Genomic DNA, 23,857 nt, shown 5'->3' with positions numbered 1-23,857 from the left:
CTACTTTAAGACGATTTTAATTGAATGCCCAACTATGAAGAAAGTGAATGAATGCCTAATGGCAGTGTTTTTTTTAATAAGAATTTAATTTATCATCATTTAAGCGTTAAGATACATGCTCTTGTGTGGCAAACCCCTTGAGAAAGAAGAAAAAAAATGTGAAGGGTTCAAATAAAATAAATAATATTAGATATATCACACAACTGGTAAAAAGGTATAATTTCCTGATTTTTAAAATGTCTTGTCTCTCTCTTCCTGGCCGCTTGCTGCTGGCTGGATGCCAGATGTTGGGGGAACGCTTTCCCCGGGTATCCGCTGGGCTGCCTGGTGATCTCAGTACTGAGGCAAGTGTCCGCTTGGGGTTCTGCAAACCTCCGTTGTCTGGCAGTAGCTGCAGCTCCTCTCCTCGGATGCCTGCGTCTCCCAATCAGCGTCCCTGGCTGTGTGGTATCCCCGTCGCCCCTTCCGGGTCTGACGTCACTAACCCGGAAGTAGTGCGTCCCCATCAGCAATCCAGAAACAGCTTACCAAATCTCTTGATAAATGCAGGCGAGGGGTGAATACAGAGACTAACCTCAATCTGTGCATGCTATAGTCCTCCAGCTAGTTTCCCCACTTGTTGTGAATTAATCAGGGATGGTTCTGCTTCTCATACTGCCCAATCATTTATAGTTGTCACTAATTGATACATCATTAATCCATTGTTTGATTACTTAATTGATACTTTAGTTTATTCTTTTAGGCAACGAGACAAAGTACTTGCTCAGTGGTTAAAAATTACACAAAACCCGATTTATTATTTTTAGACCAAAACATGAATGAAAGCACCCACTCTTAATACTTTTCTGACCACCTGGACAAGCAGGTTTTTACTGGGCAGATTAAAAACTTAGTTATCAAATCTTACCCAGAAGGTCTGGGGGGGATGGTGGGTGAAGCCTCCTATAGAACCCAATATGGGATGAAGCGTAGGGAATGTTTGCGTAAAATACAAGGATGATAAGGTTATTCTGTGGTTTGTGACTAAAACCACTGCAATCAGTTTGACACGAACCACTGAGCTAATGAATACCAGTCCCGCTTGGTAGATGGGGTTGGAATCCGTCCACCAAACTGCAAAGGGCACAACAATATAGTCTAATGTGGTGCACTAGCAAGAGTTAATTACTGGTTAAACATAAACAAGTCCCTCTGATAAAAGAAAAGACTGTAGTTGCAGCCGCAAAAACAGGATAACCACTCCTCCAACGACAGTACCTCAAAAGAAAGAAGAGGGACGGAACATGGCATGAAATCTTTTATGCATTTAGTATAAAATAAAACAAAATAAGAAATGCACTCATATAAGAGAGAAGGAAATTGTGTTTTTAAAAACTGCTGAAGATAAAGCCCTAGTGGGGGAAACCGTTTCCTCTCACTTTCTCGTTCCGCATGCAGAACAATCTGGGAGCCGATGTAACATGCCAGATGTGACCCGTTCCTCCAGCGATCTCTGAGGAAGCCACGATACGTGAAATGCGTTGGATTGAGCTTATCAGCCTAACACGGACCGTCAGCCCCATCTACATTGCTGCAGCCCTAGGGATCCTCCACTGACTGTCAGGGCGTGCTCACCACAAACGAGACGGGACCGCGGTGCTGAGGTGGGATAGGATATAACGCCACCCACAGCCACGAGGGCATGTCTTGAGAGTAGAGTGGTCTGGAAGTCCGAATCGGGGCAGGAGAGGTACGGATGGTAGAGGGTGCTGTTTGCCAAGTCCAGGGTTAGAGAGAGGGACGTTGTTGTTTGCCGGGATCGGGATGCCAGAGGTGCGAAGAGTCGTGTTGCCGTATGCCGAGTTCGGGATGCCAGAGGTGCGGGTAGACGTAGCGGAAGCCGGTTCGGTACACGAGGAAGACTGCAAAAAGACAGGACAAGAAGGCAGAGAGTGATGAGAACAACTGGTTCTATGCTCAGCCAACGAGTCAGTGACACTGTAAGGTATATATACAGTAGGAGAGAGGGTCAAATGGCAGCGCAGCAAGGTGGGGGTGTGTGGAAGGGCCAGGCTACGGCAGGGATAGGTCCAGAATGAGTCCCAGGGGAGGAGCCATAAAGCCCAGTAGTAAGACTGCATTTGATTGCAGTAATGGTTTGAGGTGCTGTGCCTTTAAGGGGTTGGTGCGGCTCCGTGTGGCTGCGCCTCCGTGTAGCTGCGCTTGCGGGTGCGTGACCGGGCGTAGCCGTCGGCCCAACAGTAGAAGAGGAGTATTGGCGTGCGCGCGCCCACGTGGAGCTGTGAACGGCGTTCCGGAGAGAGGCTGCCTGCGTGCCGCGGGGGGACCCGGCGGAGCTGCAGGTGAGTGAGGAGCACACCGAGGGCGGCGTGACTCCCAGACCCTTACAGTACCCCCCCCCTTCAAGGGCGACCTCCGGGCGTCTATGACATGGCTTGGAGGGATTCTTACGATGGAAAGCCTGGACGAGTCGAGGCGCGTGGAGATCTCGGTGGGGAATCCAGCAACGTTCCTCTGGTCCAAACCCCCTCCAGTGGACCAGGTATTGTACTCCTCCTCTGGAAATCCTAGAATCCAGGATAAACTGAACCTCGTACTCCTGTTGACCTTGGATCAGAAGAGGAAGTGGAGGAGACGTGGTCTTAGAAAAGCGAGGACTCTGGAATGCTGGTTTAAGCAAAGAAACATGAAAGACTGAAGGAATCTTCATCGAGGGTGGAAGGCGTATATGATAAGCCACAGGATTAATCCTCTTGACCACAGGAAAGGGACCGAGGAACTTAGGTGCTAGCTTCATGGTAGGAACCTTTAGTCGGATATTCCTGGAAGAAAGCCAAACCCTGTCTCCTGGGACGAATTCCGGAACCGGGCGTCGAAGACGGTCTGCCTGGAGTTTCTGTCTCCCTGTAGCCACCTTTAAGTTCTCCTGAATCCTCGTCCATAAGTCTATTAGCCGGGAGATGCGCTTGTCAACCGCTGGTACTCCTGAGGATAGAGGGGAGAAGGGTAGACGGGAAGGATGAAAGCCACAATTTATGAAGAAGGGAGATTCTTGAGTGCAGTCATTGTGAAGAGAGTTAAGAGCAAACTCAGCCCAAGGAAGTAGATCCACCCAATCATCCTGTGTATCGGTTATGAAACACCGAAGGTATTGTTCCAGGTTTTGGTTGGCCCTCTCCGTCTGCCCATTGGTCTGTAGATGGTATCCCGAGGAGAATTGAAGTGAAATACCCATTTTTCGGGAAAAGGCTCGCCAAAATCTTGACACAAATTGGGACCCACGATCAGAGACGATGGTTGAAGGTACTCCGTGAAGACGAAAAATCTCCTGGATGAAAACATCCGCAAGCCTGGAGGAATTTGGAAGACCCCTCAAGGGGACAAGGTGAGTCTGTTTGGAAAAACGATCGATTACCACAAGAATCGTATTCTTTCCTTTGGAGTCTGGGAGCTCTACAATGAAGTCCATAGAAATATGGTTCCAGGGACGGTCTGGAATGGGTAAGGGAAGAAGAAGGCCTGCTGGTCTGACCCGGGGTACTTTGTTGCGAGCGCACGTGCCACACGCTTTAACAAACTCCTCCACATCCTTAGCCCTCTCTGGCCACCAGAAGGTACGTTGAACAAGGTCGTTGGTTTTCCGTATCCCTGGATGTCCTGCTGATTTAGAGGAATGGCACCACTCGAGAACCCTTTTGCGGTGTTGGGGTGCTGTGTAGAGTCTTCCCTCCGGGACCTTGAGCCCCCTTGGAGCTTGTGATTGCTCGGATCGAATCTTGTCCAAAATATCAAAGGAGTTGGCGGACAGAATATATCTAGAGGGAATAATCGTCTCTAGCTGTTCTTCAGACTTGTCCCCTGCCAGGAACTGTCGAGACAGAGCGTCCGCCTTTAGATTTTTGGAGCCAGGCATAAAGGAGATAAGAAAATTGAATCGTGAAAAAAAATAGTGCCCAGCGGGCTTGTCGAGAGCTCAAACAACGTGACCCTTCTAAGTAGAGAAGGTTCTTATGGTCTGTGAGTATGGTTATAGGTGTCTCCGTACCCTCTAAGAAGTGTCTCCACTCTTCTAATGCCAACTTGATCGCCAAATGCTCCCGGTTCCCGACATCGTAATTCCGTTCTGCGGACGAAAATTTCTTCGAGAAGAAGGCACATGGGTGTAGTCTGGCTAAGGGAGAGGTCATTTGGGATAAAACAGCCCCAGCCCTGATGTCAGAGGCATCTACTTCCAAGGTAAATGGAAGTTTAGGATCTGGGTGGGTGAGGATAGGGGCAGACACAAAAGCCTTTTTCAGAAGATTAAATGCCCGTATGGCGGTCTCAGACCATGATGAAGGATCTGCACCCTTCTTCGTGAGAGCAGTTATGGGAGACACCGTAGAAGAAAAATTGCGAATGAAGCGTCGATAATAGTTTGCAAAACCTAGAAAGCGTTGCACGGCTTTGAGAGTGGTCGGACGGGGCCAGTCCAAAATAGCCTTAAGTTTCTCTGGATCCATATTGAATCCGGAGTCAGAGATAACGTATCCCATAAAAGCCACAGACTTGAGATGGAACTGACATTTCTCCAACTTCGCAAAGAGAAGGTTCTCCCGGAGGCGTAACAGCACTTGTTGAACGTGTTTGATGTGTTCTTGAGGGGACTTAGAAAAGATTAGGATGTCATCTAGGTAGACGATAAGAAATGTGTTAAGAATGTCCCGAAAAATCTCATTAACGAAATCCTGGAAAACTGCTGGTGCGTTGCACAATCCGAACGGCATGACCAGGTATTCATAGTGGCCGTCATGGGTGTTAAAAGCAGTCTTCCATTCGTCCCCCTCATGTATACTTACTAAATTGTAGGCACCTCTTAAATCCAATTTAGAAAAGATAGTTGCTCCCTGAAGATGGTCGAAGAGTTCCGGTATCAAGGGCAGTGGGTAGCGGTTCTTGCGTGTGATGTTATTCAAACCCCGGTAGTCTATGCATGGACGAAGAGAACCGTCCTTTTTGACAAAAAAAAGCCTGCTCCGACTGGAGAAGAAGACTTTCGGATGAAACCCCTCTCTAAATTATCAGCAATGTAAGTGTTCATGGCTTTAGTCTCTGGGAGAGAGAGAGGATAGGATCGTCCTCTGGGAAGACGTGCCCCGGGTAGTAGGTCAATAGGGCAGTCGAAAGGACGGTGCGGAGGTAGAACCTCGGAACGTGCTTTGTCGAACACATCACGGAATTCCCAGTACACAGAAGGTAGGGAGTGGACCTTCTCTGGCAGGGTAGACAACCCACCAATATTCTGGAAAATCCTGGTACATGTCTTGGCACAAGGAGCACCCCACTGGATGGGTTCCCGATCCATCCAGTCGATGCGAGGATTATGGAGTTGAAGCCAAGGAAGGCCCAAAATCAGCTCAACCGAGGGAGTCTGGATAACATCGAGGGTAATGATCTCCGTATGAACGTTGATGTACTGCAGTAGGAGAGGCACCGTCTAGAGCGTGATGAATGCCGGCTGTAGAGGTCGACCGTCAATGGCCTCCAGACCTACTGGCGTCTTCTTACTGATAAATGGAATATTGTTCCGTCTAGCAAAAGTCTCATCGATGAAATTGCCTGCGGAACCGGAATCAATGAACGCCTGTGCTTGAGTGTGAAACCCCTCTCCAGACAGTGTTATAGGCAACATTATCCTGGTGGGAAGGACGTCTTTGATGATGGGAAAAAGTGTCAGTATTCCCAACGAAACTCTCCGGGATTTCATTGGGAGTTGGCGTTTCCCGGCTTGTGGGGACACTGGGGTAATATGTGACCGGAATTGCCACAGTACATGCAGAGACCGGCATTGCGCCGACGTTGTTTTTCGGCAGCAGACAGCTTGTTACCTCCCAACTGCATTGGTTCCGGGGCGTCCCCAGAAGGGGGTGTAGGCGCCATGAACGATGGAGCAAGATGCCTTGAAACCCGTTGACGGTAACGATAACGTTCATTTCTCCGCTCCTGCAGACGCTGGTCCACTCGAACACACAGCCTGATCAAAACCTCTAGGTCAGTGGGACGTTCCCGCGCTGCGAGCTCATCCTTTAGGGATTCCGACAGACCTTGCCAAAACGCTGAAGATAGAGCTTCATTATTCCATCCCGTCTCAGCAGCAAGTGTGCGGAACTCCACGGCGTACCGGGCGACGGGTCGATCTCCCTGGGTTATGTGATGAAGAGACGATGCTGCCGTTAATTGCCGTGCAGGGGTGTCGAAGACTCTTCGGAACTCCTCGACGAAGAGATCGATGTCCTGTGTGAGAGGACCTTGTTGTTCCCAGATGGGAGAAGCCCATGCCAGCGCCTCGTCGATGAGAAGAGCAACGATATAGCCGACCCTGGAGACAGAAGAGACAAAATGAGAGGGCGAGAGTCGAAATTGGATGATGCATTGGTTAAGGAAGCCCCTACATCCTTGGGGATCCCCGGCATAGTGTTTGGGGTCTGGAATACGAGGTTCCAAAGCAAACGGAGGTGCTGGAAAGGCGGTTGCGGAAGCTGTGGAAGCCACGGGTGGGGGTTGCCGACTGAGAGTTCGGACTTGAACGGTAAGGGAATGAACGCTTTGCTGTAACGTATCCATTCGCCTATCAGCTTGTTCCAGATAAGTCTCTAGCCTGGTGAAGAGATTTGTATTGGCATTTAAATTGCACTCCACCTCAGCGGGGTCCATGTTTGTTGGGCTGAGCATAATGTCAGGGCGTGCTCACCACAAACGAGACGGGACCGCGGTGCTGAGGTGGGATAGGATATAACGCCACCCACAGCCACGAGGGCACGTCTTGAGAGTAGAGTGGTCTGGAAGTCCGGATCGGGGCAGGAGAGGTACGGATGGTAGAGGGTGCTGTTTGCCAAGTCCGGGGTTAGAGAGAGGGACGTTGTAGTTTACCGTTTGCCGGGATCGGGATGCCAGAGGTGCGGAGAGTCGTGTAGCCGTATGCCGAGTTCGTGATGCCAGAGGTGCGGGTAGACGTAGGGGAAGCCGGTTCGGTACACGAGGAAGACTGCAAAAAGACAGGACTAGGAAGGCAGAGAGTGATGAGAACAACTGGTTCTATGCTCAGCCAACGAGTCAGTGACACTGTAAGGTATATATAGGAGAGAGGGTCAAATGGCAGCGCAGCAAGGTGGGGGTGTGTGGAAGGGCCAGGCTACGGCAGGGATAGGTCCAGAATGAGTCCCAGGGGAGGAGCCATAAAGCCCAGTAGTAAGACTGCATTTGATTGCAGCAATGGTTTGAGGTGCTGTGCCTTTAAGGGGTTGGTGCGGCTCCGTGTGGCCGCGCCTCCGTGTAGCTGCGCTTGCGGGCGGTTGACCGTGCGTAGCCGTCGGCCCAACAGTAGAAGAGGAGTATTGGCGTGCGCGCGCCCACGTGGAGCTGTGAACGGCGTTCCGGAGAGAGGCTGCCTGCGTGCCGCGGGGGGACCCGGCTGAGCTGCAGGTGTGTGAGGAGCACGCCGAGGGCGGCGTGACTCCCAGACCCTTACACTGACGTCACACGCATGGGCACAGCAAGCGCACCAGGAAAGACAGCAGTTCCGACACAGGGAGACAGAGAGGACGCCACTACCACAGACAATCCGAATCGTAGGACGCACTGAGGGGACCACGGGATGAATACGCTTAAGGAACGGGTCACATTTGGCATGTTACATCGGCTCTCATACTGCCCTGCATGCGGTACCAGAAAGTGAGCGGAAACAGATCCCCCCCACTGGGGCTTTATATTGAGCAGTTTTCAAAACACCATTTCCCTTTCTGTTATGCAAGTGCATTTCTTATTTTGTTTTATTTTACACTGAATACATACAAAATGTTTTGCCATGTTTTACATTTCTTTCTTGCAACACAGTGTTGGAGGACCAAAAGTGTTAAGTAGCCCCTCACACAGTATAGGTTCTGGATTCTAATATGCAATATATCACAAATCCCCATGTAACTCCCTCAAAACATATAACGATGAATCACTATTGCGGGGAATGACTCTTCGTACTGGTGGCCAGCCTCCCACCATGTCAACATTGTAGAAATGCCAAGAGTGTCTGTGTGATGGAGCTTCTTGCTCTAAAATAAATACATTCCAGGCAGTGTTGGCACAGAATAGTTTTTAATGTGTTCTTTTTAGTCTTTCTACCTGCAATACCTACCGGGTATTGTGTATTCTTCAGATATTGCCTGTTGCTGTGATGACTAAATGAAAAATAGAATTCAGAATCCTATTAGAACAATACATGCTGCAGCTGCAATTTATCTGTGTCAAGGTGAAGGAACCTGGGAAACAGTTCATTCTTATTATTGAGTACGGATTAAATATTTTTCAGCCTCGCTCGTCTGGGTAAATCTACTGTTTAAACAGCTATTTCTAGTGGGTTCCTCCATCGTAGCTTTGGGTGAAACCAAAGAGCATATTTTTATTAGCATGGATATAATGAAATTATTTCAAATTTTGTAGACAGTCTAAATATAAAGCTGATCCTTAACACTGTCATTTTCCAGTGCAAAACACCTTATCGCTTTGTGAATTGGGAGCAAAATGTTATAACTGTCCCATCAAAACTAAAATAATTTGGAGCATACTACACTTGTTTCCAAACGTGTGTGTGTGTGTGTGTGTGTGTGTGTGTGTGTGTGTGTGTGTGTGTGTGTGTGTGTGTGTGTGTGTGTGTGTGTGTGTGTGTGTGTGTGTGTGTGTGTGTGTGTATATATCTATATATATATATATATATGCATTGTAACATCGCCGGAAGAAGAGATCAGTGTATCTCGAAAGATTAGCCACAGAACGGTATCATCTATTTATTTTTTGATTACTCTATTGAAGCTCGGCTAACACGGTACTGATACCTCTATATAAGTGCAGAATAAATGAGTTCTTCAGTATTAGGTGATACCTTTTTTATTGGACTAACAATTTATGTCATAGGACAAGCTTTCGAGTGTTATCCTCTCTTCTTCAGGTCAAGCAATACTGATATACAAAGCATTCAATGGCTAGAACAGTGTAGAGAGAGGGGGGGGAAAAAACCAAGAGATGTAGATGTAGATGTAGAAAAACTACTGTAGATAAGGTAGGGTGTTAAATGTGTTTGAAGCCAGGGGACAGTGTCAAAGAAAGGTGGGGAGGGGGAGGGATACTGGGGGGGAGAGAGAAAGTGTGGATAAGAATAGAGGCAAGCAGGATAATTACAAGCAATTTTGATAGGGTGTGAGAAAACCCATGTCCGCATTAAGTCCTTTGGTTTTGGTGTCAAAGAGTCTTATCATTCTGAGTTCAAATGTTTTCTGTTCTTGGGTGCTTTTAAATATTCCATTGAGGATTTTGATTTTTAAATCATTTATGGAATGATCTGGTTGTGAGAAGTATCTTCCTTCTTCGTGATGGAGTATAGAGTGTCTGTGCATATTCATTCTTCCTTCTAGTTTTTGGCTGGTTTCCCCAATGTAGCAACCTTGGTCACATTTGTTGCATTGAATCATATACACTATATTCCTGGATGTGCAGCTGTATGATCCTTTAATGCAGGCCTTCCCAACTCGTAAAGTCGAAGGGCCGAACTGCTCCAAGGAAAAAAAATTTGGGCCGCACGGGTTAAATCATCATCATCATCATCTCTCCTCCAGCACCTCTCCATCATCATCATCTCCTCCAGCACCTCTCCATCATCATCATCCTCATCTCTCCTCCAGCACCTCTCCATCATCATCATCCTCATCTATCTCTCATACCCCCATCTCTCCCCCTCACCCACACAATACCACCCTCCACATCAAAAACACAATACCCCCTCCACATCCCCCCAGCCCATTCCATGTCAGTAGCCCCCCCCCAAGTCAGCATCCCATGTCAGCATCCCCCCCATGTCTCTCTTCCCTCAATATAACACTCTCTCCCCCTCCCCTAAATCACACCCTCTCCCCCTCCTCTCAATGACACTCTCCCCCTCCCCTCAATATGACACACTCTCCCCCTCCCCTCAATATGACACTCTCTCCCCCTCCACTCAATATGACACTCTCTCCCCCTCCCCTCAATATGACACTCTCCCCCTCCCCTCAATATGACGCTCTCTCCCCCTCCCCTCAATATGACACTCTCCCCCTCCCCTAAATCACACCCTCTCCCCCTCCTCTCAATATGACTCTCTCCCCCTCCTCTCAATATGACTCTCTCCCCCTCCCCTCAATATGACACTCTCCCCCTCCCCTCAATATGACACTCTCCCCCTCCCCTAAATCACACCCTCTCCCCCTCCTCTCAATATGACTCTCTCCCCCTCCTCTCAATATGACTCTCTCCCCCTCCCCTCAATATGACACTCTCCCCCTCCCCTCAATATGACACTCTCCCCCTCCCCTCAATATGACACTCTTCCCCTCCCCTCAATATAACACTCCCCCTCCCCTCAATATGACACTCTCTCTCCTCAATATGACACTCTCTCTCTCCCTCTCTTCAATATGACACTCTCCCCCTCCCCTAAATGACACTCTCTCCCCCTCCTCTCAATGACACTCTTTCCCCCTCTCCTCAATACGACACTCTCTCCCCCCCTGCAACTCACATCATACACCCCCTGCACCTCACATCACTCCCCCCCCCTGCACCTCACGTCAGCAGCCCCCCCTCACATGCCAGCAGCCCACCCACCCCTCACATGCCAGCAGCCCACCCACCCCCCACATGCCAGCAGCCCCCCCCCTCACATGTCAGCAGCCCACCCCCCCCTCACATGTCAGCAGCCCACCCCCCCTCACATGTCAGCAGCCCACCCCCCCCTCACATGTCAACACCCCCCCCCCCTCACATGTCAGCACCCCCCCTCACATGTCAGCAGCCCACCCCCCACCTCTGCAACAGCCCGTTTTTCACACACCCCCACCTCTGCACCAGCCCGTTTTTCACACCCACCCACCACCAGCCCGTTTTTCTCTCACACACACACACACACACACCTCTACCTCTTGTAGATCAGCACATCCTCTCTCCCCGGAACTAAGCCCCGCCCCCGGCATGCTCTGACCTCCCCGGCATCCTGCATCCTCCTCATGCTGCTTCTGCCCCCGCGCACTGCAAAACCCGGGGGCGGGGAGGGGGGGCGGTGGAGGAGGGGGGGGCGGTGGAGGAGGGGAGGGGGATGAATCGCCGCCATTTAAAAAAAAATGTATTTAATTAATTAACTGGTGCCCGGCCGGAGTCACTGCGGGCCACACAGAGAGGCCAGGGGGGCCGCATGCGGCCCGCGGGCCGTATGTTGTGCAGCCCTGCTTTAATGGAATCATTCCTCAATGGAATGTTTAAAAGCACCCAAGAACGGAAAACATTTGAACTCAGAATGATAAGACTCTTTGACACCAAAACCAAAGGACTTAATGCGGACATGGGTTTTCTCACACCCTATCAAAATTGCTTGTAATTATCCTGCTTGCCTCTATTCTTATCCACACTTTCTCTCTCCCCCCCAGCATCACTCTCCCTCCCCACCTTTCTTTGACACTGTCCCCTGGCTTCAAACACATTTAACACCCTACCTTATCTACAGTAAATATCTGATGTTTTTTTTTCCTCTCCCCACACTGTTTTAGCCATTGAATCCTTTGTATATCAGTATTGCTTGACCTGAAGAAGAGAGGAGAACTCTCGAAAGCTTGTCCTATGACATAAATTGTTAGTCCAATAAAAAAGGTATCACCTAATACTGAAGAACTCATTTATTCTGCACTATCGCAACTGGACTAACACGGCTATTTTCTGCTTTATATATATATATAATGGAAATACAACTGTATGCTCATTTGCATGTCTTAGGCAGGTCTGCAACCCCGCCTTTCACCATTATCACCCAGCACACAGCACTTCCACTGCAGCAAGGGATTCTGGGAAATGACATGCAAATGAGCACACAGTGCCACTTTTTGCTTCAAAAACTATATATATATATTGTATGTCTTTATTTATATAGCGCCATAAATGTACATAGCGCTTCACAGTAGTAATACATATCATATAAATAACAAATAATATAAATAACAGGTCATGGGAATAAGTGCTTCAGACATAAAAGTAACATTAAGGAAGAGGAGTCCCTGCTCCGAGGAGCTTACAATCTAATTGGTAGGTAGGGAGAACGTACAGAGACAGTAGGGAATTCTAGTAAGTGCGTCTGCAGGGAGCCAAGCTTTATGTATCATGTGTCCAGGATTATCCAGTGCTATTCATATGCTTCTTTAAGCAGATGTGTCTTAAGGTGGGCCTTAAAGGTGGATAGAAAGGGTGCTAGTCGGGTATTGAGGGGAAGGGCATTCCAGAGGTGCGGGGCAGAAAGTGATAAAGGTTTAAGGCGGGAGAGAGCAATATATATGTATATGTATATGTGTGTGTATGTATATACAGTACCGACACACTTTATCCGAGTGTGGTCGGTACCGCAAGCCGGGAAATCTCCCGGCTTGCTAGTGGCCGCCCCTCGGCGTGCTGCGCGTCATAGACGCGCGGTCACGCGTCATCGGGAGCGTGCGCCCCCTGCACGCGCGTCCAGGGGCTCCCCGAGGGAGCCCTGGTGTCCCGCGATCGCGGGACAGCGGCAGGGGGTTCCGGAGGACCCGGCAGCGGTAGGGAGAGCGCCCCGATCGGAGGGCGCTCTTCCGCTGCTTCGGCGCGCGCCCGTCACTCTCGGGCGCGCGCCAGGCTACTGCTGCGGCAGAGAACGGGCAAATGCTCGAATAAACTCTGCCGCAGCAGTATATATATATATATATATCATAGAAAAAGAACAAAAAGCACTCCGTAATAATAGTCACTGGTGTGGGTGCAGATCCTATAATGAAGAATAAGCAATACAATACCGTTTGGAAACGAAATCAGCAGGCAGCACTCCAGAATTGAACAAACAAGTGTATGGAAAAAATAAACACAAAACCAACGTTTCGGTCCACGAATGGGACCTTTGTCAAGGTGGTGCTTTCATTTCCAAACGGTATCGTATTGCTTATATATATATATATATATATATATAAGCTAAAATGGGGACAAAGAACAAGTCAGCCTGCTGCTGTATATATATATATATATATATATATATATATACGAGTCAAACTCAGACAATGCATTTGTGAAAATCTTCAAAGTTGTCATTAATACCACCACTCATAGGGCCGATATTATATATATATATATATATATATATAATATATACATATACGAGTCAAACTCAGACAATGCACTTGTGAAAATCTTCAAAGTTGTCATTAATACCACCAGTCACAGGGCCGATATTGCGAATACAATACTTTTTTGGCCATATGGCAGCCTGCGTTCACGCTTTGCGTGCCCTTCCAGCCGCAGGAGGGCTTAAAGGCAGCAGGCTGACTTGTTCTTTGTCCCCATTTTAGCTCGCCTGGCTATTGACACTGGATAGGAATAAGATTAACGTTCTGAAATAGCATGGAGTTGTCTAATAATAATTAAAAGCCTTGATAACCCTTATTGTAATACTTCCCCGGTGAGTTTTACGGTTACACATTGTACTGGTTTGGATTAACATACAAATTGGATTGCCAATATGTTCACATATACGCTGCCTCCTCTGCATTGTAAGTTTTTCGAGCAACAAATATTTTAGTGCTCAATGGCCTCTACAAGAAGCTTTAAGTTACAACGAATGCAAAATAAATCTCTGCTCAAGTTGGTGGAAACAAAATGCAGCCGATGGGAGGACGAGGGCTTGTATATTCGTATGCATGGCTGCTGTCTGGCCAACATAACCGTAAAGAAGTTGTGACTGCTGATAGGTTAAATTGATATGTTGGTATTAACAAACGTGCAGTGGCATATAGCACCATGTATTACATTACAACTCTGGCAAATTCATATTGCTCGGGAGAAGAATGAAAAGAAAGCACAGATGGTTGAAAATAGCAGTAAAATATTCCTCTGCATGTCTCTGAAAATTCATTAGACAGACGTTAAAGGGGGATGTTATTAATGTATTGGATTCACTTTGGAAGCTGAGAGTCTATGGCAGACATTAAAACAATGATTACTCTAGTATTTTAATGCAACAGCAGCCACTTCTAAAAAATTTTTTTTTGATATGCCAGTTGTACGGTAAGAAAATGTGAGCCAGCCTCTAAATATTCACTATTTTTTTTTTTTTTTAACTTCTGTCATCTGTGCATAATGTTCACAATGCAGTTAGTTGCTGCTATTTTTGCTAGCTTTTATATGTAATTTGTTTTAAAAGAATGATTTCTAGAAAGATGATGTTGTTTTGCAGCTGCAACTCTCTACCTCGGCGGTTTTCAACTTTTTTCTTGGTTAACCCTAGAATTATATTGTGAAATTCTGGAGAACCCCAACCCAACCTGCTCACAAACACCATTCCCCATCTCTCTCTTCTCCACTCCCCCCCCCCCCCATCCCTGTCTCTCTTCTTCCTCCCCCCGTCCCTCTCTCTCTCATTTCTCCCCGTCTCTCTCCTTTTCCCCCGTCCGTCCACCATCTCTTCTTTTCCTTCTGTCCCCATCTCTCTTCTTAACCCCCCCCCCTATATCCTTGTCTCTCTTCTTTCCCTCGTCTCTTCTCTCCCACCCCATGTCTCTCTCCCCCTCCCCATCTTTCTCCCCCTGTCTTTTTCTTTGTCCCCGCCCCCCTGTCTTTTTCTTTCTTTCTCTAAACTCCCCCCCTCCCCTCCCCCACCTCTCCTTTTCTTTCTCCCCTTCCCCTCCTATCCGTCCCTCTTAGGCTGTGCTTATAGTAACGACGACACGATGTCGCGGCAATACAAATGTATTGCCACCGTCGCGTGCGCTTATAGTAAGCGCGATGCGACGTGGCAGTGCGAAATTTGGAAGCCGGTCAAATGTGATTTTTCCGAGGTTGTTCCTGCTCAGACCCGTCTCGGTCAGCCGCGGAACCCAGGTTGACAATCATTGAACATGCTACTGAACATGCTACTTTGTATAATAGTATGGCACCGTTTTATTTCTAATTCTCTGGGCTCCTCTTTTGAGAGTATTGATCCAACAAAACAGGCCAGGTCTGTCCTGTTGGGGTTTGTCCATGCCTGTCCTGCTGCTCTTCAACACACACCAATAACCATCTGATAATTATTTCTCAGAGAGTTTTTCCTATGCGTGTCTGCACTATTTTAGAAGCAATAGGGTCAGCATCTGTAATAATTAATTCTGTGTCTTCATCAGACAAATGGAAAGACTTGCATTCTTGGCCAGATTGCTGGATTCTAAATCTGCCTTTAATTTATCCATTTGCATGGAAGAGCTACAGTACCAAATCTTTACAGGATGCTGCACCATATTCTGTAAGATTTCAGCCCCATTCAAATGAGCATCATATCATCTTAATTCATGTCAATTCAATATAATTTGGGGATTTTCTTTATACTCTACAGTATTTAATTAAAACAGATTACAAAGAAGGCTGGCAGGAATTCTGCTAAGTGTGATTTGGGGGAGGGGGGATGGAAAAGACTGCAAACAGCAAATGGATAACGTGACTCGAAAGCAAATTGTGTGTTGGGTTGTTTGGGGCAGCTATTCAACTTTGGAGGTAGCAAAGTTTTAGTTGAAAGAATGAATGTTGGTGCCGAAACCTGCTTTCTCCAGCATTAGCCCGCTATATGCATTTCATTGCAGAGAATACCCGTTTTTTTTTAAACTGCCATTTTTAATGTATTATAATGTAACAAGCATTTGTTATTTCTATAGCAACCATTTACAAAGTCACATCCCCATAAGCATAAGCTCCTTTAGGCTGCGTCCATAGGACTGCAGCCGTGCGGAGGCGCGCGGAGGCTGAGGGAAAGCGGGTGTTTTCCCTGGCCTTGGTCTGCGCACCGTGTCGGGGGGGGGGGGGCTGTGACGTCACGGAGCTGGTTCGCCGTCATTGGGCGAACCGCTCACGTGACCGGCCCTGCGCTCCCGTGAGCGCGAAAATCTATCTTTTGAAAAAGACCTACGCTTCCGCATGCTTGCGGACGCGTGCGCGAGCTCCTGCTAAAGCCGCTCTCATTGCGGCTGCAGGGGCTCACTGAGAAGCGTCAGCGCGCCTAAGCGCTGACCCTGGATGCAGCCTTAGACAGGGAGGGATTTCCATTTAGGACCTGGATAGAGCCCTGAAAATAACGACTCGCATAGCCAGGCACGGCTTCTTTTCCAAGAAGGTTTGACACCAAAGGAACTGGAGATCACATAACAACAGCTTTTAGCAAGTTATAACGGTACAATGCATCAGGTTACAAGTTACAGGAAAGGTGCCTTTACTATATTTTTACTTCTGTAATAGTTGTTTTTGAGAAACTAGTACAAGGAAAGGACCTCATTATTAAAATGAACTCCCATCAATATGTATTGCTATTAGAATCAGCAAAGTCTGGCTGGCACTGGTGCTCACTGCTTCCCTGATGTACAGATTTGTGAGCTGCTGGTCGGAGCTTTTATTTGGTGAGTCGTTATTCGAAATACCCTGAGTGGGCATGAAATGTGCCATTGACAAAAGGGATTAGTAGAATTGTTGCTTGGAAAGAGGTGTGACCATCCACAAGGTGATGAATCTTAAATATCATTGACTACTGTAAGTAGATCACTTGAGACAAACTATTCTGCATTGCACAGTAGACGTGCTCATGTGATCATTTTTATTTTAAATCTATTCACCATTACTTAGTATTAAATGTTTCTGCATGGAATTGGGGGAAAGGGGTGGGCGGACGACATGGCACCTTCTTACTAGAAATAGGCGGCACCCATGTTAGAGACTCTGCTTTTAGTTATTTTCAGTACTTTACAATTGTTTCGTGTCATTATTTACAATCCTGTTCTTCTTTTTGTAGCTACAGAAATGATAACACATGTTGCTTGGATTGTAAGCTCTTTGTGGCAGCCGAGACTCCAAGTCATGTTGTTTGCACAATCGCAGCTTAATGAATAAGGCAGCAGTCACCCTTGTTTGTTCAATCACTGTTTATTTTGTGCAGCGCTGTATAAAAATAAAGAATAATAATGATATCTTCATGGGCTGTGCATTCTGGTTTAACGCTGCTTTCTACATCCTAAATCCTTTGTTAGGATTTTGTAGAGTTCGAAGTTCTCTCTATAGCTCCCCAAACTCACCTTTTTAGACATGTCGAGAGACATCTGGGACATATGATTTATCACACCTGAGATACTTGGATACATGCCAATTTAAACGAATTAAATTCATATCTCTCTTCTCCAAAAATCCAGATTTCAAGGTCTTAAGAGTAAGGCTGAGTCCATAGAGACTCCAGCCGTGTGGAGGCTGATGGAAAGCGGGTGCTTTCCCTGGCCTTACTACGCGCGCCGTCCGGGGGCGGGCCAGTGACGTCACGGAGCTGGTTCGCCCTCATTGGCCGAATTGCTCACGTGACCGGCCCTCCGCTCCCCTCAGCGCGCAAACTAAAAGTTTTTTAAGTGCTACGCCTCCGCGTGCCTGCGGAAGCGTGCGCGAGCCCCTGCTAAAGCCGCTCTCATTGCGGCTGCAGGGGCTCACTGGCAAGCGTAAGCGTGGCTCAGCGGCTAAGCGCTGACCATGCCCGCGGCCTTAGGTCACCTTTAAAGCAGCAGTCCAAGCTGTGTTTTTTTTTTTTTTACATTTTATTTTTTTCCCCTTTAATATGTGCATTAATGCAATCCACACAATGATAAGTAATTTGCTAAGTTGCCAATCGATCCGTTCTCCTGTGATCGATCGGCGAAGATTCGGCTCGGGGGTTCACTCAATGCTTGTCAGTGCAGCAAATGAGGACCAAAGATGCAAAGTTCTGTGGGGCAGATCATGTGACCAGGCAGTCACTAGATGCAATTGGTGTACTGCTAGAGGGAGGGCAGGGCTCCAAAAGGGGTGTGCCAGAGCCTATTTCAGAAGGGGATGTGACTTTGTAAATGGTTGCTATAGAAACAAAAACTGCTTGTTACATTATAATACATTAAAAATGCCATTCAGAATTGTTTTTTAAAAATAATGCTACAAGTATTTTCTCATAGTACAGAACTGATTTATTTAAAAACAAACAAAAAAAAACCACATAGGATATTCCTTGGTCTGCAGCTTTAAGCATGATCTAAATAACCTAATGTTAATGCCCTGCGTTACTCTGAACGACCATTGGTGGATATGTGATGTTGGGGGGGAGCTATTCCCTATAGTGGATAGACATTACAAATAACCTGATGTTAACGTTGGGTTTAATAACAGAGCTTAGTGCATCTTGCCCTGAAGGTGAAGCGGTGCAAGTCATACAAGCCAGCTCCTGTCAGCATGGCTTACACTACTAGAATAGTTCTTCTGTTGCTCCCTTCTCTTGTAAAGGACTTACTCTTGTTAAAAGGCTATGTAGCAGATTCATCAAGCTCACATGTGGAATGTTGCACCTGGTCCAGGAGTAACTGCTATTCAAGTCAATGGAAGGTAATCTTGTGCAATACTCATCAAGTGGGATGATTTGGAACAGGGGTGGCCAGCTCCAGTCCTCAAGAGCCACCAACAGATACGGTTAGGATATCCCTGCTTCAGCTCAGGTGGCTCAATCAGTGGCTGTCATTGACCTGTTGGTGGCCCTTGAGGACTGGAGTAGCCCACCCCTAATTTAGAAGCAAAAGATAAGACGAATGTTTGGATGATAAAAGACAGTATTAAATAGAACAGCGTGAAAATCTGATAGAAGAGGTGATGGAATCACAAACATAGGAAGCATGTAAAGGTGCAGAAAGTAATGGTACAGTAAGAAGAGCACGTTGAGAGGAACATAGAAAGCTCTTTTTATGAATGCAGTTATTTATTACTACTGACCCACATTTTTACTTGTACCTTTTCCTACACCATGCATTGCAGAACGGATGGGGTTAAGACAAATGAGGGCATTGTGAAATCTGAGCATCTGCAAATCCCTTTTTGTTTCATAACTGTAATTAAGGAAAAAATAGTTCATGGGTAAATAGATATATACATATTCCGTACAACTGTAAAAATTGATTTATAGGTAACAAGACCAAACTTTTGCTAATTAACTTCTTTTGCCCAGCAGTTATTGCTAATGGCATGGAAAAAATATTTTTAAACCTCCATACTGATATTGATTAAAACTGCTGCCTTTAGGCTTTCACATTTTTAATCTTCACTTTTACAAGGATATTGCTTGAGAAAATGAAAAGATTTTATTTTAATATTGTGTGTGTGTGTGTGTGTGTGTGTGTGTGTGTGTGTGTGTGTGTGTGTGTGTGTGTGTGTGTGTGTGTGTGTGTGTGTGTACACATTTAGAATATAACACACAAAAAATATGCAGATGGATGCTAGTACATACTAAAGCAACCCATTAAATCATTTGTAAATACTTACGCATAGCACATGTATATAGTACTAAAAGATAATATAAAGGGGACTGATTTTCAATGGAGTCAGAGCAGCTTCTACAGGATAACAGATAAAAAATATTATGAAGAAGAAACAGATTGTGCATTTTCTATTGAGCATGTGCTTCTCTGTTATATTTCTAAATTGCATGCTCCATAGATAATACACATATTTTAATTAAGCAAAAAATATATACCGCTGATTAATTCTTAAAAACATACCGCATTATCTATGGAGCATGCGCTTCTTTCTAGATAACACAATGCTCTTTACAAGGCAAAATATGACTAAACATTGTTCTTGTCCTTTGAAGATTCACCATTAGTCTTCATGTGATGTTAAGTTAGGGGAAAGTCACGTTAAGTCACTTAATCCTTTGGGTGCCCATTGATGTAGCTACTACATCATGGGGTCTGGCAATACAGGGGCCCCATGACGTAGTATCTACGTCCTAATGGAATTATTCCTTTCTGTAGAGGAAATGGCCTTATGCGCTCCTGTAGAATGCAGGAAGGGGAACAGCAGGATGCCGCTTCCGTCAGTGACAAAGCGATCACGTGACCATGAGTGCTAAAGCTGCCAATTGGCTTTAATGGCAGATTTTTTTGTGTGATCAGCCGCATCAGACCTTATTGAATAGGGCCCTCGGTCTTCCAAATGAGGAACAATGGCAAAACCGGAGCCCAAAAACAGAACCATATTAATAAAAATAAAAAATAAATCCTATTGCTTTAAATGACATATTTTTCTTTGATATATCTATTAAAATATGTTTGCTGTACTACCACCCTGGCATTGCAGCCAGGAGATATTGAAACATGATCCCTTAAATGTAATGTTCAGGTTTAAAAGTCATTTCACATCATAGCCTGTGCTATATTGTTGTCATATGAAGGTTGCAATATTTTAGGTTTGCACTTACATTATATACATATGCAAAAGCCTTGTAAATTGATTTTTAAGGGTATAGACAAGGGAGTTGAGGGCCATGTATGTATGTATGTATGTATGTATGTATGTATGTATGTATGTATTCTGTATACACACATTCGATTTTGATAATTTAAAAAAAATATTTTTTAAGCCTTAACTTAAATATAATGAACAAAAACATACAAAAGCTCCAGGTTCTGCTCTTACAGACAAAGGGTTGCAATTAAAGAGGGGGTTCCTTATTTTCACTGGGGGAAAACGTGTTGAACTGTGATACCTAATGCCTTAATAAACAGTATACTATACTTTTTATATTTTCCAACTTTTTTAGCTTTTACAGAGCAGCTAATGAATGGATTATTTTTAATCTTCATTTATCACATAAGAATGTTGTACATGTGTCCCCTTGCCCTTTACCTCCGGGTGCGGCTGCAACTGGCAGCGGAGGCTGGGGAGAGAACCGGGAGGTGAGCGGGACGTCCGGCGGGTGTGGGGAGGTTGCTGAGGTAGTGCAGGCGGTCAGGATGGCGAGCACGTCGCCGGAGGTCGTTGTTGGAAGCCTTGCATGCGCAGTGCAGGTTGTGCATGCGCAGTGTCTCCCCCGTAGCGGGCGGCCATTACAGAGGTGCGCATGTGCAGTAACATCCATAGCGGGGGCCATTAGGAGAATAGGGCTCCGTGGGGACAACAGCCCCCAGAAGGCACTGGGGCTGCCAGCCAGGTGCCGCAGCTTAGCCAATAGGGCTCAAGGATTCTCCTGCTTACAGAATGATACATTTGGCGCGCTAAGGAGCACGCCAGTCGGAGCTGGGACATCAGAGGGTAAGGGTGTGCGCAGGGTGTCTGTAGACCCCTGCACTAGGCCAGAGACCCCCTGTTAGGCCATAACTCCCCTAAGCTTGTGGTTGCTGCAGGGATCTGCCCATTAGATAGGGACACTGCCCCTGTAATGCCAAGTGAGAGGGACACAGCCAGGATGCGTTGGCGAACTGGCAATCTGGTGGTCTGTGACCAGATCACCCAACAGATAAGAGACTCTTCATGGTGGGACCCTCCAACTGGACACCACCCCACGTGGAGCGGACTCGTTGCTGACGGTGACGGCGTGGGACCTGACGGCCCTTTTGTCTTCAGTTGGTGCTACCGGGTGCTGGAGCACTCGGCAGGTATCACACCTACAAGTGCACCAACTTTAAAACGGGTTGTGGGCAGCGCTGACACACATACATTGAGTGGGTTGGCTTCTGTGGACACTGGGAGGTTGAGAGCCCAGAGCAACTCAGTACTTTGGGGTAAACCCCGCCAGGGTGTGGACACGGTGGTTGGGGGCACTGTGTGAGGGTATGGCCCTGTGAGGCCTGTGTTATGTTATGGTTGGCACCTGTTCAGTAAACCTGTTATACCATACCAGTGTGTATTTCTTACATTGTGTCCTGTGACGGGGCTATTCCACACTGATAGGATCCCTCACAGAAGGAGGCGCCGTCACCAGACAATTCAGGTACACCCCAGGCTCCCAGCAGCGGAGGTTCAGGCCTCCTGTGAGCCGCAGGTAACGCACCACATACATACAGTAGCCGCCACATCTCCCATAAGGTGGGGGAAGCTGCGCTACATACAAAAGACATTTACATCTGGTCTCAAGTCATTATGACCTTGATTACAAAGCATTTGAGTTGGGCTTCAAGATTATTTCCTCTCAATCTTTCCTGCAAGGGCAATCCATTATATGACTAGAGCAAAATGTGCTGACCTGAAATGAATTTTATATGATGGCTAGAAGACCTTTTAAAGCTAACCTACAATGACTAATTTTCTGCCCTGAAGTATTTTTAGTTTTTCAAATGGTTCAAAATCTGGAAGAATGTACCTATTTAGTTAAGAAGAATCTGGTGACTTTGTAAAGTTATATGCTATGCTTTGTAATATCTCAGTAATGAGTTATTATACTCGCAGAGGAGTGAATAAAACCTGATGTGTGCGCCTTTTCTTTTCTTTTTTACAGTTTATTGCTTTATGATGTGTTCATTTGGGAGAAGGAAAACAATTGAACTTTATGTCTGTGAATGTCAACGAGGACAGAGATTCCAAAATTATGACTGAAATACCATATCATCCACGACGAGTGCTTCTATTTTATTGTTTGACAGTTGCTATTACTCTGTTGTAGAGATTTTCATATCTAAAGAAGCTGTCTCGTGAATTTAAATTGTCTTCATTTTTATAGTTGCATGCCTAACAACATTTATTTAAACAGTTTTTTATTTTATTTTTAGTTTGCTAACGAAGACAAATGTTTTGTGCTTGCTTCATTGTGCTTGCTTCATTGCCTCCTTTATACTAGGGATAAGTTAGCTGATTATTGAAAGACTAGAGTTTTCTCTTTTTTTTTTCCTAGGCGGAAAGTAAGGGGTCTCCAGAGCTGAATGCTGTTAATTTCTGCTCCGGGTACCCCCTGAGATACTTACCTCTGTCGGTGCTATTGGAAAAAATAATTGGTGGGAATGCTGCTCTAAGTATAAATGTAGGGAGATTTACTGTCCCCAGCACCATGCTCAAAAAAGGTAAAAGTCTGCAACGCTGGAGACTGCTGCGGTGGGTCTATGCTTTCTACTGGGACCCCCACCAGCATTAATCCTCTGGTGCTGCAACGACGCTGGTCGCAGTTAGTTTAGCGACATCTGTAAGTTACATAGTAGATGAGGTTGAAAAAAGACATATGGCCATCAAGTTAAACTTATGTTAAATTTAGACAACAGATACTTTATCCTATATCCGTACTTACAGTATATTGATCCAGAGGAAGGCAAACAAAAAACCCAGTGACATATTATCCAATGATCTCTTATAAGGGGAAAAATAAATTCCTTACTGACTCCAAGAATTAGAAATCAGATTTCTCCCTGGATTAACATCCTTCCCATGTTTACTTATTTGGTATATCCCTGTATACCTTTTCCTTTCTAAAAAGATGTCAAACCTTTTTATTTTAACATATATATTGTATCTGCCATCACAGTCTCTATTGGTAATGAATTCCACATTTTAACTGCCCTTACTGTAAAGAACCCTTTCCTTTGTTGCTGGTGAAATCTCCTTTCCTCCAACCTCAAGTGATGACCCGTGTCGTTTATACTGCCCTTGGGATAAATAGTTATTTTGAAAGCTTCTTGGGAGCAAGGATTACCACAATGGCAATGAATGGGCAACATAAATAATAAAAAAACATCCGCTAAGCACCAAGTTAATGAACCTGCTTTTATTTTAATGACATAGTATTTAAGCAGGGGGTTTCCGGAGTTGAGCCGCATTCATTTCAGCCCCGGAGACCCCCTGCTTCCCGCGATACAGGCCACTGTAAGGGGTGCCGGTATCTCCCTGCATGTTTTTTTCCTCCCACGTCACGTGACAGGACCATTTAAACATGTCGGAGATGCCAGCACCCCATACCGGGGCCTGTAACTTGGGAAGCAGGGGGTCCCCGGGGATGAAATATATGCGGTTCAGATTCGGAGAC

The 23,857-nt window shown here is 46.2% G+C and overlaps 1 protein-coding gene across 2 annotated transcripts in view; it reads left to right on the top strand.

Annotated features, from left to right (window-relative positions):
- Nucleotides 1–23,857, top strand: part of LYRM4 (LYR motif containing 4) — a 189,232-nt gene that overhangs the window by 93,329 nt on the left and 72,046 nt on the right. The window contains exon 4 of one of the 2 annotated variants that reach the window (XM_075585797.1): nt 22,346–22,484. The exons of the other annotated variant lie outside the window; for it this stretch is intronic. Within the exon in view, the coding sequence (XP_075441912.1) occupies nt 22,346–22,360 (15 nt within the window). The 3' untranslated portion in view covers nt 22,361–22,484. Of the gene's footprint in view, nt 1–22,345; nt 22,485–23,857 lie in introns of those variants that run through there. 2 annotated transcript variants of the gene reach the window in all.

The sequence above is a fragment of the Ascaphus truei genome, chromosome 2, assembly GCF_040206685.1.
Source record: "Ascaphus truei isolate aAscTru1 chromosome 2, aAscTru1.hap1, whole genome shotgun sequence".
In the NCBI taxonomy this organism is placed as follows: Eukaryota; Metazoa; Chordata; class Amphibia; order Anura; family Ascaphidae; genus Ascaphus; species Ascaphus truei.
Note: the sequence above shows the minus strand (reverse complement) of the source record. Positions and strands in the feature narration are given on the sequence as shown.